The sequence below is a fragment of the Pygoscelis adeliae genome, unplaced genomic scaffold, assembly GCF_000699105.1.
Source record: "Pygoscelis adeliae isolate BGI_AS28 unplaced genomic scaffold, ASM69910v1 Scaffold286, whole genome shotgun sequence".
NCBI classification, from domain to species: Eukaryota; Metazoa; Chordata; class Aves; order Sphenisciformes; family Spheniscidae; genus Pygoscelis; species Pygoscelis adeliae.
Window position 1 is genome coordinate 1,117,913 of NW_008825076.1, and position 13,433 is coordinate 1,131,345.

A 13,433-nucleotide genomic window follows, 5' to 3' on the forward strand; every position below is an offset into this window, starting at 1 on the left:
AGACCAATCTTTCTTGCAATCCCAAGCTCCACAGAAAAAACAACTTTCTCTATGGGATAATCTCACAGCAAAACAAGCAGGGGAAAAAAAAAGGAATGGGAGGTAGAACAACCAAAATTGACAAATATTCATGTCAACTGGCATGCTTTGGCATTAACGCAGAGTGACTTTTTTCAAGAAGTCCTACATTAATTCTAAACGGATTGCAAAATCTCAAAAGCCACTTTGCAGACTGCGGGAAGAGAAATAAACATCTCCTCCCACCTGTAACTGGTCCAAGCACTATGTTCTTGTCAGCGCCACACACAGAAAGTAGAATACCAGCTGGATTGTCTGGCTTTGCACATTTTCCACCTGCGGTTCAAAGTTTATTGCTGATACTAAGCCAGGTGAGTCACTGCCGAAGGGAAAAAAAAACCCAAACCAAAAGACCAACTCTATTTCAGGCACCCATTCAGGAAATGTTTGACTAAATGAGAAGGAAACTCCCATCTTTTCAGAAGTAGGAGGAAGTTCCAAAAAGCTGCACCCTAACAGTTATATTCAAAGTATAAACTCCCATTTCTTTAATTGTTCTCTCATTTCATCTTGTTAAGCTCAGCCAACTAACAATTTACCCTGCTTCCAAGTCTAATATGCCAATCCAGCATGTTGGGACCTCAGCAGATAGCTGCAGGGAACTGTCGTCTACACACGTCCCTGAAGAATTAGAAGCCAGGAGTCACTCTTCCCTTGCAGCCAAACTAACCCAGCCTTACAAAGAACAAATTGGTCTGGAGTGAGGCAGCTCATAAAGGACTTCTTGTATCGCTCGATCGCAACTTACTATCCACAGTGCTGACTCAGCACTGTGATTAGTACCAAACTCCATTATTTTCAGAGGAAGTGGTTAAAATATTTAATAGGATCAATATTCATCTGTGCTGTGCTCTCCCACCTGCAAAGTGCTCCGCAGGCATAAATACCAATGTCTAATTACTTATTAGTCGATCCTCCCCCAGGTTTAAGTTTTACTCTCCAATTCATTTACCTGTGTACACAACCCACAGACAAAGTAAATCTAGGGCTGTTAAATATTTGGCCCAAAACACCTATACTCCCTTCTTCAAGTTATTCAAGTTTGGCTTTGGTAAGTTCTATGAGTCCCGATGCCTCTCTTCCTCTGGTCTTACAGAAGCCAGCTGTCTTACAGATGGTACTGCTGACAAGTTGCGTCCTCAGAATTGAGTCTGGAGATGGAGCCCAGAGAAATTTAAGCCTAAGAAAGCTAACTACGTTTCAGTGCCCGACTCATGCAGCTGTGTCTTCCTGGGCCGCTTGACAAGCATGCTTGTCTTCATTGGAGCCTGAAAGGAAGTACACTCTTCTGGTCCAGATTTCCCCAGACAGTCTAGAGACTCAAACACACCTGATTTTTTACAACTATTTTTTGGTAGCATCTCAGGTTTCAACACTGCCTAGCGAAAGCATGAACTGCGGTATCCAAAATTATTATTCAACTGAATAAAGCAAGGCAATGTTGTATTATAAAACCATAAACTTTGTATCTGACATAAACATGCCCAGCCTTTGAGTTCATATTTAACTTCCCTCACATCCTCATCACTCAAGCCTTATTACTTATTTTGCAACCACCAAATTAATGATTTAACACTGAGATCATTTGGAAATGACAGTTCTCTCAGGGATAACTGAGAAGACTGTAACCAACTGTAACTACTGTACGGCATTTTCCCCGAAGCAGGGGCATGACTGCTCAGTGGGAACATTGCAGAAGACAAAGAACTCTTGGTCTTCCCTGCTGACACTTACTCTACATTGGTATTTTTGATCTGATGTATTTTCCATCACCACAATGACAATAGAATAAGCCAGTATGCAAGGATTCTGCTTCTACATGTGCCACGAGGAAAATACCCACCACTGGCTTCATGAATTCCTGCTTGACATTTCCCAGTAATGTCTCTATATCTTCCAGAATTTTGGAGAGAAGCAGCATATTTTTTTTCCTATAACACCAAAGTAAAATTAGACACTTGAGATTCAAAAATTTGACTTCCAAGTGTCTAGAAATAGGGATAAGGGTTTAGAGATGTTTTTTCTTGGGCATTATGTACCTAGGGATTTCTAGAAACCTGATTTTGAATCTGTGTCCTTAGGTATTTCAAAGAGGGAAAAAAAAACAACCCAAAACACTTTCCTACATCCAGTTTCTCACAACTGCCATTAAAAATTTTACTTCAAATGCATTATCTTTAAAATTACTGATGTTCAGGTTTGTTTTTTTTTTTCTTAATAACAAAGAAGGTCATTTTGCTCCAGCATTGAGACTATCTCAAAAGAAAAAAGAATGACATGAAAACTGGAATAAAAATGCACTAGCCCCTTTGTACACACTTCTGTTTGTTGTTTACAAATCTGTGTGGCCTATCGTCATTTCTCTAAATGCAGCTTAATAACTCCTTTAATCACATGCACTTGTTCATCACAGGAAAAGGAGATCAAATCCACAGCAAGAAAAACACAATAGACCACAACACAGCCAAAGATTTTAAGAGCTCACTATTACTTTAAACTTTCCTCCTACTGCAAAGCTTTGTTTCATCTTTCTTATAAAAATAAAAACATACTAAAGAAAATAAAGAGGACACAGAAATACAAACATTCCTGACACCCAAGCCCAGATATACCAAATATTAATGCTTATGTGTTTCTAGAGTGTAAAAGCTTTACAGGTGAGTTGTGTATTTGTACATGGCCCAAATGGCATGTACATGACATGACCCTGTTTTGCAACTGAATTTACTCAATTTAGAGAACAATTGTTGCCTGCTAAATGCACTGGTGCACCTGACAACGGGTCTAGACCATGCCTACATGAGAAAGTAATTATTTTATCAAAACGTTTGGTGCTCCAGCTCCTCTATCAGCTATTTAGTCTGGTCTTTTAGACCACATGTTCTCACTACACATGACTGGTTTTAATCTTTCTGAAAGACCAATCCTCATACCTCCATCACGGTTTGCAACACACTTGATGCACCCTAGAAGCAGGGCATCCAATTTAGTTTTCTGCAAACGACTGTAGATTAGAACCCGTCAAAATTGCCCTCTGCAAATCCATCTCTATTGTGGGTGATAGAAGGGAGTCATCAGGGTGTTTCCTTCAAGACTACACCATTGCTGTGAACAAAAGCATTAATGTCGACGTGACCCTAGTCCAGTTTGAAACTTCTAGTTTCTGTTTAGCTGTTGTTCAATGTGATGAACAGCATTTACTGGCATTCAAGTAGGGCTGCAGTCTGACCCCATGCACTCATCAAATTCTGAGTAGCAGACCCCAAAGATGCTCTCAGAACTATGCAACCCAGCACAGACTGCACTTTATCCCAAGTCTCATGAAACAGCTCATAAAAATCCAAATACACATCATCAGTATTCAGGTCACCCTCTTCCCATTCACAATCCAGTGAGCCAGCTTTCTAGGTAAGCTGTTTAGAAAAACCTTGGTATGTTACCTTGACTTCTATCGCTTTGTGCTCATTTGCATTCAGCGTGGGATTTATTAGATACGTGCATGTAAAAGAACAGCCAACACCAAATCAAAGAGTCTACATCAATAGGTCCAAGCTAACCTCTTCCACTGTATGGCACACCCTGGATGTGGGCAGAGGGAAAAGCAAAGCATCTGTGGAGTCAATTCTTTTACTCAAGACACAAGCAATGAAAACATGATTGTCAAGATCCTATCTTATGCTGCTAAAGTTTATGCCGTATGGTTCAATGAGGCAAGTGAGCTGAAGGGTATAGTACAAACTCTGCCTCTTCTGAGAAGAACATAGGGAAAAAAACACCATTCTGATCCCTCTGCTAGAGGGAGCAACATTCACTTTTTTTACCTCAACCTCCTTCATACATAAACTAAAGGTAATTATACACTTAACTGCCACTCTTGAATGTTGTGAAAATTAGTTAATGTTTAGGCAGCATGACACAGATGAAAAGTACTTAAGTAAGTGTTAAGTATTATCAGATAGCATTATGTTGCCCTTGCTTAAATTGTTTTCCTCTCCTTATTTAAGTGCCTTCGATCTACTGTTATTTGACTCCCCATGACTGAACCTTCTCCAGCGTGACTTAAAAAAAAAAAAAAAAAAAAAAGGTTAATTGAACTGCAAGTTCTAGTGTTATTTAAAGATTATCTGCTCTGCCACATATTTAAACAGCAAGTATAGTTGAGTAATTTAATCCTGGAACCAATAATTTTTTTCAACTAAAAATTAGCTTAGGAGGTACTAATCAGCTTGCAAGGCAAATATAATGGGAGAAAATCAATTTAAACTCTCTGTTTGAAGCTTGTGCCAGGTCATTATACAGAAAGACTAATCTGCTAAATAATTAAGGCTCTGTATTTGTGGAGCGAGACGAAAGAAACATTACAAGTGAATAATAATTCTGTGCTGCCGTTTGCCTCTTTAATCTATAATTAGACTATGTACTTCAAATATAGATGTTAGACTGACTAAGGTTTAATACAGAGCTAGTGGTATGGGCTTTCTGAAAAAGCACCTGATCTGTGCCAAGGAAACTAGAAACAGTCATCCCCTTTGGATGTGATCTCTGGTTAAAAATCAGCCTTGTCTCTGCTGACTGAGCACAAGGAAAGGATGTTAGAAGCAAGCAGCTTTTGTAACAAAGCACACGTATCCTTATTAAATTACTGCAGTAACGGCTCCAAGCATTGCAGTACCTACTGAAAATTGGAGTATTTGCTGTAAAACACTGTTCATGTTTCATGGCCTATGTAAGGATGTGCTACTTGCCACTTCAGTGTGTGTACTGCATTTCGCAGTTTTGAAAGACATAAATATAGGACCCTATTTTGGATCAAAACACTCCTCTTCCTACAGAGAGAGATATTTTCAAATCTGATTGTCCAATATGAGGCACACTGTTTCATAGGTAGATACACAGTAAATATGCTGATAGAATTCAATGCCCATGAAAATCAGGACAATTATGTGTGTTAGCGAACAAACTCATAACAGTTTTCCAAGGCAGAGACAGAAGATACAGTGGGTTCGCTTACTTTTCTTGGAGAAGAGTTTCTTTCTCCGTCCGACGTGGCTCAGCTTGTATTCGTTCTCTTCACAATTGCAGTCTTCACTATTCCTGTTGTAATACTTGGGCAAAATATTGGAGGTGCCTTTGCTGTTGCCTGCAGCTGCCAAGTTCGCCATTCCCTTGCACTTGTGTAGCTTGAGCTTTCCACTGGCATCTTCCACACACTGCCACTTCTGGAAGAAAAATTTGGTCATTAAAACTCTGTCCCAGCTATGCTTTGTCTAAGGGCCAGCTCCAGCGATCTATCAGAGATTCCTCGTTGTAGTAAGCTGGGGTTCGTCTATCACCCGCTACCAAAACAGATTTTCTGTAATCTTCCATTTTCAGACATAACAGGAATTCTTTGGAACACTCTTGCATTTGTTTCTTGGAGGCAGAACAATGAGAATTTCTTAACAAAATCAATACTACAGCTAAAAACATGAAGGTGACAAGTGACAACTTTCAGAAGCATAACTGTGGCATAAACCAAGGACGTTCAAGCCTTTTCCACAGGTCTGAAAAGAATCCTTGCCTACCAGCAAGTGTGTTCATCAGGCTGGCAGGAATCTATGCCACTATTATGCCATTAAAACAGCACCAAGCTCCAGGCCTACATACAATCTCAGCCCCATCCCATATTCTGCAAAAACGGAAAAAACTTTTCAAAGAAGTCTCTTTCTCTTTCCTAGTTCAAATGCCTGATGGTGGGATGATTTTATCCGAGTTGTGGATTCCTTTACTGTAAAGATCTGGTCTGAGCTGTTACCTAGACTCGTTCTACAGTCAAAGAGGAGGAACAGACACTTCCAGGGTATAATTCCCTTGATCCTAAAGTGGCTATATAAAAGAGGTAAGAAAAAGGATTGCCCTGCAGAAGTGCCTGTTTCTCTTCACTGACCTTTAAAAGGGTCAGTATGACTGGATCGGCTATGGAAGTCTGTAGTTAGTCAAGTTTATCTCCATCTTGAGTGTTTCTCTTAATAGCTTGTCCCATTCAACACCCTTGGGATTGACTAGCAATGGTGGGCTACACCGGATGCCTGTGAAGGGAGAATCCCCTCCCTCTTCCACTCAAACCAGAGAAAATCTCATCTCTAATCTCCAATTCCTTCTGCTACTCAAAATCTGAAGTAACTTGCTTATAGCTCTCTTTGTGCTGCTGTCAGAGCTGTGCCAAGGGCAAGGGAGTTTAGCCACCTTCAATCTGGCACAGAAGTTTTACCCACTTCCCAGATACATCACAAAATGATTTCACCTACTCCTTTTATTTACCAACACACTACTAGCTACAGAGCTAGGCTTTGAGATACATAAAAACCCCCTCACACTAGCAGTTGCTACTGCTTTAAATAGAGACTCTCGGAAACACTTCAGCTTCTTGCTGAGTCTTGAGAGGCATTCCTCTTTTTCTCTATTACAAAATCCTAAGTCTGTGCCTCCAGGACTCACTGGAATATTGAGAATTTTCCAAATAAAAGAACAGAAGGAAAAACAGCAACAGCTCCCCAGTAAGATGACATTTTACAGCAGCCTGCAGCTCTACGAGGGAGACTCAGTCACTTCAACTCCCACAGAGAGGTACGCCCAGGTTAGGACAACAAAGCTTGTATTTTCCATTGAAATTCACTCCATTGTTTGCATGACAGCAAAGTAAGAAAACAGTATCACTGTGCTTTTATAATACAGAATTTAACAGGAGTCAGAAGTGAACTGGCCAGTTACAGTGGATTTATCTGTGTCCACGGGAGATCCTCCCATTTAAAACGATCAGAGTTTTATGGTGTGTCCACTTATTTCCTCAGACAACTGGATGCCAGGTCTCCTGAGCTATGATTACTTCTTAGGTGCAGATATTGTGTCCAACCTCTTGTACGATCCAAGCCTTGCACTGATGCAGGTAAACTTGGCTTAACTTTCAGCACAAGGAATCATAGGAAATCAATGAGAGATACTGACAATAAAATGTTTGAATCAGACATCTTCGCATGTAAAGCATGCGAAGCATGTCTTCACCTGTAAAGCGGGACACATTTACCTAGATGGAGTGTAGAACAAAAATATCCTTTGAAGAATAAATTGCTGAATCTTTTTTCATTATTTTTTATAAGTGCCTAACTTTGATTGATGCAAAGACTGAGGTTTGAAGTAAAAGTTATTTTACTATAATAAACAACGGTTTCTTTCACAACGAAAAAAAGGTGTAAAAATGTTTGTTGCTGTTTCCCATTTCAATTCGTCTGAATCTTATTTTTGAAAATGTATGAACAAACTGCATTTTCTGCTCAGTAAAGCTCTATGCTGTAGGTGTCTGACACATGAAAAATGAAAATTCAACAGAGGGTAAGTTAAATGCCATGATGAGAGCTACTGTAAATAAGTGCTCTGATGTGTGGCCCAAAAATATTTTTTCTCTATTTCTTTCATCTCCTGTCAAGAAAGCGATGCTCATTTTCCCCCTCCAGGTGAACTGGAAAAAATCCTTTAATTTTTTGGTGCAGTTTAAGCCTTTCCAAGGCAGCTGTATGCTACAGTGAAAACATCTTAAAGACTTTGCTGGAAGGGCACATTGTATGCATTAACAGGCCCACTGCTGAACAACTGCAGCGCAGAACTACGAAAATGACTTTAGAAGCAAACACTGAACACACGTGGAAGAAAAAAAAACAAAAAACAAAGTCCCAAGCTTTTACTTTTTTCCCCAAAACAGATATGGGCATGTGTGTAAATGTGTCTGGGATTCAACAACTTACCCTTGGCCTGCTTGTAAGTATGAACACAAATTCTCTAGGTCAACATCACAGCTATATTAGTTGCAGTCATTTCCACAGGATGCTTTCAAACTTAGGGAAAAGGGCAGTAATTGCACGGGAACGGTGAAAACCCCTGCTTGACAGTCAAGAAGCTTTGAACATTGTGAATTCTGGCATTTTTAAATTGGTTTCTAATGCACAGCATCCCATCATGCAGAAACCTGTGTCAACCCCTGAAAGCAACTACAACACTTTAAAAGAGGTAATCACGTAAATAATTAAATCCACATATGAAGAACTCCAGAGTGCCCCAGAGATACTTTGGCTCACAGGTACCAGTGATAACCATCCAGCAGCAAAACATAATCACATATAAATAGTGGATTAACTCAACCAGTCAAGAAAACAAAGTGCCTTTAGTTCATCACTTTCGCCCAACTTTTCATGTCTTTTCTTCATTAGGCCAAAAGATGTGTTCCTAATCCAAGTTCTATAGCTCGTAATATCTCACAAGAGCTAAGTCAGCTAACTTCTGAAAGGGAGGGCAGTTTAACACAAACTAAAAGTCAGTGGAAAACCCAGACTCCCCCCGAGTCTTCATCCCAGCTCATATCAAAACTCTGAAGGAAGAACCTGTATTTCTTCCTGTAAAGCCTTGCAGAACAGCTACTCAAGCCGTCAAATAAATGGCTTCTGCAATATGTCCTGAAGTCTATCAAGTTCACGTTGTGCAAAACTTTCCAGACACCTCATATAATCATTAAAGCTGTTCCAGCTGGAGATTTCCCACCATCTTCAGGCAGGCCAAGTTAGCTGCTGTGCTTGTGCTTTCTGCCACCTACTGTGCTGGGCTTGTTCTAACACTTCTACTCCATCCTCTACCCTACCTCCCACCGCACAACACATGGTACTCAGTTATTTGTGTGCAAAGCAGAAGAGTCTGGGCTTTAGTTTAATGGAGAAATTAGTGCTACTGAACAGAAATCTTGTTCAAAGGTACACTGCAAAGGCAAAAAAAAAAGACAGTTTCTAACACATATTCTCCCCTCCAGCCCAAACTACCTGCTGTATGTATCAACAAGAGTAAATTAGGACTTCAATATCTATGAAACACGAATCTTAACAGCAGCAGTTGTAGACTGAACAGATGCCCTGATTCCCTCCCGTAACACTATTCACCTTGAACATGCAAATGACCCCTTAGCACTAGAGAAAGACATGTTGTATTTTTCTCTGTGTCAAAAACCTGTTATTTCCTTCACAGCCCCCATCACCATGAAGTGGTTTTTGCATTATTGTGCATCAATGTCATCCTACCGCTACAGCAATCACAGATGTTAATTCAAAGTCACTACTTGGGGCCCCAGTCAGAAATAAATAGCCATGACCTTCCCTGTAGGATTTTTTCCTACAATTCACTCATTTCCCTCAGTGGATCTCTCTCAATTGACATTGTTTTCTTTGGGGGAAAAGGGCTGATCACACAAGCCTTGCTAAGAAAAGATTCCATTTGAAACATACAGCTTTCAGAGCTGAGCCCTAAATCATCACGCTGTGTCTCATCAGCTCCTCTTTTTGTTAAGCAAAAGAAATTCCATTCCCTTTTACAGAGAAGTGAAAAGTGAAACTGTCTGATCAGTTAGCTGCCAGCAAGGCTCCCTCCCGAACAGTTTTAGGAATATAGGCTCTAGGATTCAAAGTTTCTGCAGGATAATAAAGTCCTCTGTCCCTGCAGCAACCTGACAACACCACTTCAGCAATACCCATCATCTTTCTTTTATGCGGATGCTTTCTGAACCTCACCCTGCTGCCACGTTGGATGGTGAGCTAGAGACAAACGGCTTTAATGTCTAGAAATATTCTAAATTCCAGTCTAAATTCATTTATGGGTAGTCAGGATACGTTTTTTCTTGTATGAAACAGTACAGTTACAGTTTAGTTAGTATGAAACAGTTGAAGTTACAGTTTAGTTAGCTCTTCTCCTTTGCTTTGGTTTGCTCCTTGTGTTATTTTTTTATTGGGGTAATGAGGACAAAACAGCAAAATCCAGAGAGAGACGCAAGCTCCTTCTGTACAAGAGGTAGTTCTACTGCTTTTGCTGGCGGCTTGTCCTACTGCTCAGATGTTACAGGTTTCAGGAAATAGTCAACTTGAATTTCCCATTGTTTGTCTCATACACATTACTACTTCTCTGTTCTTGCTGGCTGAAAAGAATTGGCTCATGTCTTCAGTATAGCATCTCTTACATTCACGCAGACAGATTCCTCTCTCCTCAGCTATTCTTTTGACTGAATATGCCCAGTTCCTTAGCTCTCCCCCACAGGTATTATTTTCTTAATCTTTTAACATTTTTTTTTTTGGGGGGGGGGGGTTGTTGCCGCCGCCCCCCCCCAATTTATTCATTGGCAAAAGACGCGTCTAGTTTCCTCTATTTCATGTCATCAGTGTATAAACAGCACTGCCTGGTCTTCATTCCAACTGGACATCATTTCATCTCACTGGCTCATGATTTTTTGAGATTTGGACCTCTGGGCTCTCAGCTCAATTTCAGTTGCCAAACACCACATATCACTCAAACCTTAAAATTATAAGATGAATGAACAATTTATTGACAGAAAATTTGGAGGGCTTTCTAATGCCCCAGACTGCAGCTGAAGTGAGGCAGGTGGGACAATCAACTAACACGCAAATGAAAAATCAGGTATTCAGCTAAATTTAAGATTACAATTGTATAATTCATTTATTATTAATATAATAATTGGACTGTGGTATCAAATGGTCCCAGCTGCTGTGCTAGGTACTGCAGAAGCTAAGGAGCGAGTGCAGTCTAGGCAGAAATTACATTAGTGGTAGAGGAAAAAAACCACCAGCGTCAAAAGGGGAATTAATTTGTCTGAGGTCCCACATCGAGTCTGTGACAGTTCTGAGACTGAAGCCAGTCTCCTGACCTCCAGCTCGTTGTCTTTTGAACTAAACTACACTGCTACTCATGTCAGGATATTAGAAAAATTTGGCGGTTTTATTAAATGTTGGTATTGATTTTGGCAAGCTACTTGCAACATCCACTATTGTAATGAGAAGGAGTTTAAAAATCTCAGTTAACAAGAGATGCAAATTTCTTGGTTTCGTGAAGCAACAACAAGGAAAAAACCCATAAGCAAAATAGCCTCTGGAAATCATTATAGGCTATTTCTGGCTAAAGGAGGAGAACAGTTTTGTTAATTATAATTCCTGATAAGGAACATAATCCTTGAATAACAGCCCTTAATAAATCATCACTGTTTTAATTTTCATGGTTTGTTGCCTCCTAATGTTATCAGTTTGAGGGCTGATAAAATTTTTAATGTATGAAGTTACCAACAAGTCATTTCTTGTTGCAATCACAGATTAAGAACCAGATCCAGAAAGTTGCTGAGCACGTGCAACTCGCACTGGAATTCAGGAACTCCAAAGATCCGCCTAATGAGCTATTAAAATTATCTGGATTCTAGCTGGCTTGATATGCTTCACTTATCAACAGAACCTAAATTGTTTAGTAATCTCAGGATATCTCTGCTAGGTACAAAAGAACCGGACAACCACAAGAGATACACAGATCAAAAACTTTCTTCCCAGTTTTTAAAGAAATTCCTTATAAATCCTGATTTCGTTTCCTAGGTCTGGCTAATGTAAGTTCAGGCTACAGTGCCCTCAGGAAAAGGAGAAAATGTAAGTAATTTTTTCTACTGCTCCACCCTTGGCACTAGGCAATGGCTAATGATGATTATGGTGGCGGGAATATGATCTAGAGGTACCACTTACGAATTGCTGTAGGAAAGCACACTTTGATCAGAATAGTTTTCATCACTGCTATGCCATGCTATGTCAGAGAACTGGGGGGACCAATCGAGTAAGTGACATACTTTTACATACGATATCTTCATGCCAGTTACAAAAGAGAACATCCCTTCATGATCCTGATACAGCACAAACCAATCAGAGGGAAGACTGTGTATCAAACCTTTCAATTGCAGAACATCTGAAGGAAACAAAGTGCAAATTCTTGTGTTTTGAATGTTCTCCTGGTGAAAACTGTCATATAAAATAGTATTTTTTAATGGTATTTAAAGGCAAATTCTACTTGTATCAGATTTGCACATAAACAGAGCTTTGACAATAAAAAGGATTTGAAAAGGAAATAATATGAGTTCAGACAACTATTTTTTTTCACAAGTTAGCAATATTATTGTACTATGCCAGGTCCTGCTAAAGACAAAATTAATACTTTTTTTTTTTCTCTTTTTTTTTTTTCTTTTTTCACATACAGCATAGATTCCCTATAGCAATCAGCAGTGCTGCAGGTATTGTGCAGGTATTGCATGTTTAACAAATGTGCACAAAGTTGGCAAACGACTTAGAGGGAGATTTTGTGCAGCTGTTATGATACTGTGGAGTTGCTGGGAATTCTCTACAGAGCAATGCTGATGATATAATTGGCTTCCAGAAAAGCACATTAATGCAGGCCGCCAGATAAAAGTGGGTCAGCTTCCACTTACCAGCCAGTTTAGAATGAAAGGCCGAAGTACACTGAAGAGAAAAAAAATTTGTGTGGAAGCTATCAGGTACTAGGATAAATGTTTTTTATTTCATGTGGGAAGAAAGAGCTCATCTCTTTTAAATCCTCGAATATAAATGCTGAGCTGCTCTTTCATCTGAGCCTACAGTCACCCTTTGCTGGATGCAAATAACTAACACAGACCAAACCCTACTAACTGAAAAAGAAAACATGGCAACACACAGATTCCCATTGCATTCAGAAGAACTTATATATATATTAGTGTTGCCAAAAAAACCCCACATAATGGACTCTGAAACAAGGTTTTAAACAGCATGAATAGCCTCATCTCCATGATCCTGGTGCTCTCTTATCAAAATGATTGTAGGTCAAGGAGGGTGACAGATTTGCAAAGGAAGAGCATTTTGTGGTGATAGAACTGTATTCACAAACTTGCACGCTCACAAAGCAGAATTTTCAAATTCTCACATTCAAAGATTTCTTTACCTCTCCTTTACTCTAAGCTCTGTCCTTGTCTCTTCTCATTCACTACCCTTCTGAGTCTTTGTCCTCCACTTGTGCTTCTCGTCTCCTGTTCACACTTCGGATTCCCTGGCACTGCTCAGACTTCTCTGTGCATGGAACAGCAGGTCCCCAAAACTTGTTTAAGTCAAAAGAAAGAGTCCTGATGACTTTAGCAAGCTTTCACCTAATTCTGACCCAGACTTCTCTTCATCTTGCATCAGGATGTGAAAATTCACCTTCTGCACTGAACACTCCAGATGCTGTTAAATGCACAATAATAAAGTGTCCTGCAGGATCAGGAGACATCTGCTAAATAACCACTGTATCTGTATACCATAAACTCCCCCAAGGCAGTGGTATGTTATTCATTTGGGCTTATTCTACTTACTATGCAGAGCTGTGAAGAGCACCAGCAAACAGACAACACCCATTTGTCATTTGAGAAGATAGTCTTGCTTCACTCTGAAGAGACTTTTGGGTGCACCCATATTTAGACGCAATTTATCCTCAAATAAGCA

General features: G+C 39.8%; 1 protein-coding gene across 2 annotated transcripts in view; it reads right to left on the reverse strand.

Moving 5' to 3' along the window:
• Positions 1–13,433, reverse strand: part of SULF2 (sulfatase 2) — a 64,099-nt gene that overhangs the window by 12,549 nt on the left and 38,117 nt on the right. For both annotated transcript variants that reach the window (XM_009326733.1, XM_009326732.1), the window contains exon 10: positions 5,090–5,297. In XM_009326733.1, the coding sequence (XP_009325008.1) occupies positions 5,090–5,297 (208 nt within the window). The remainder of the gene's footprint in view (positions 1–5,089; positions 5,298–13,433) is intronic.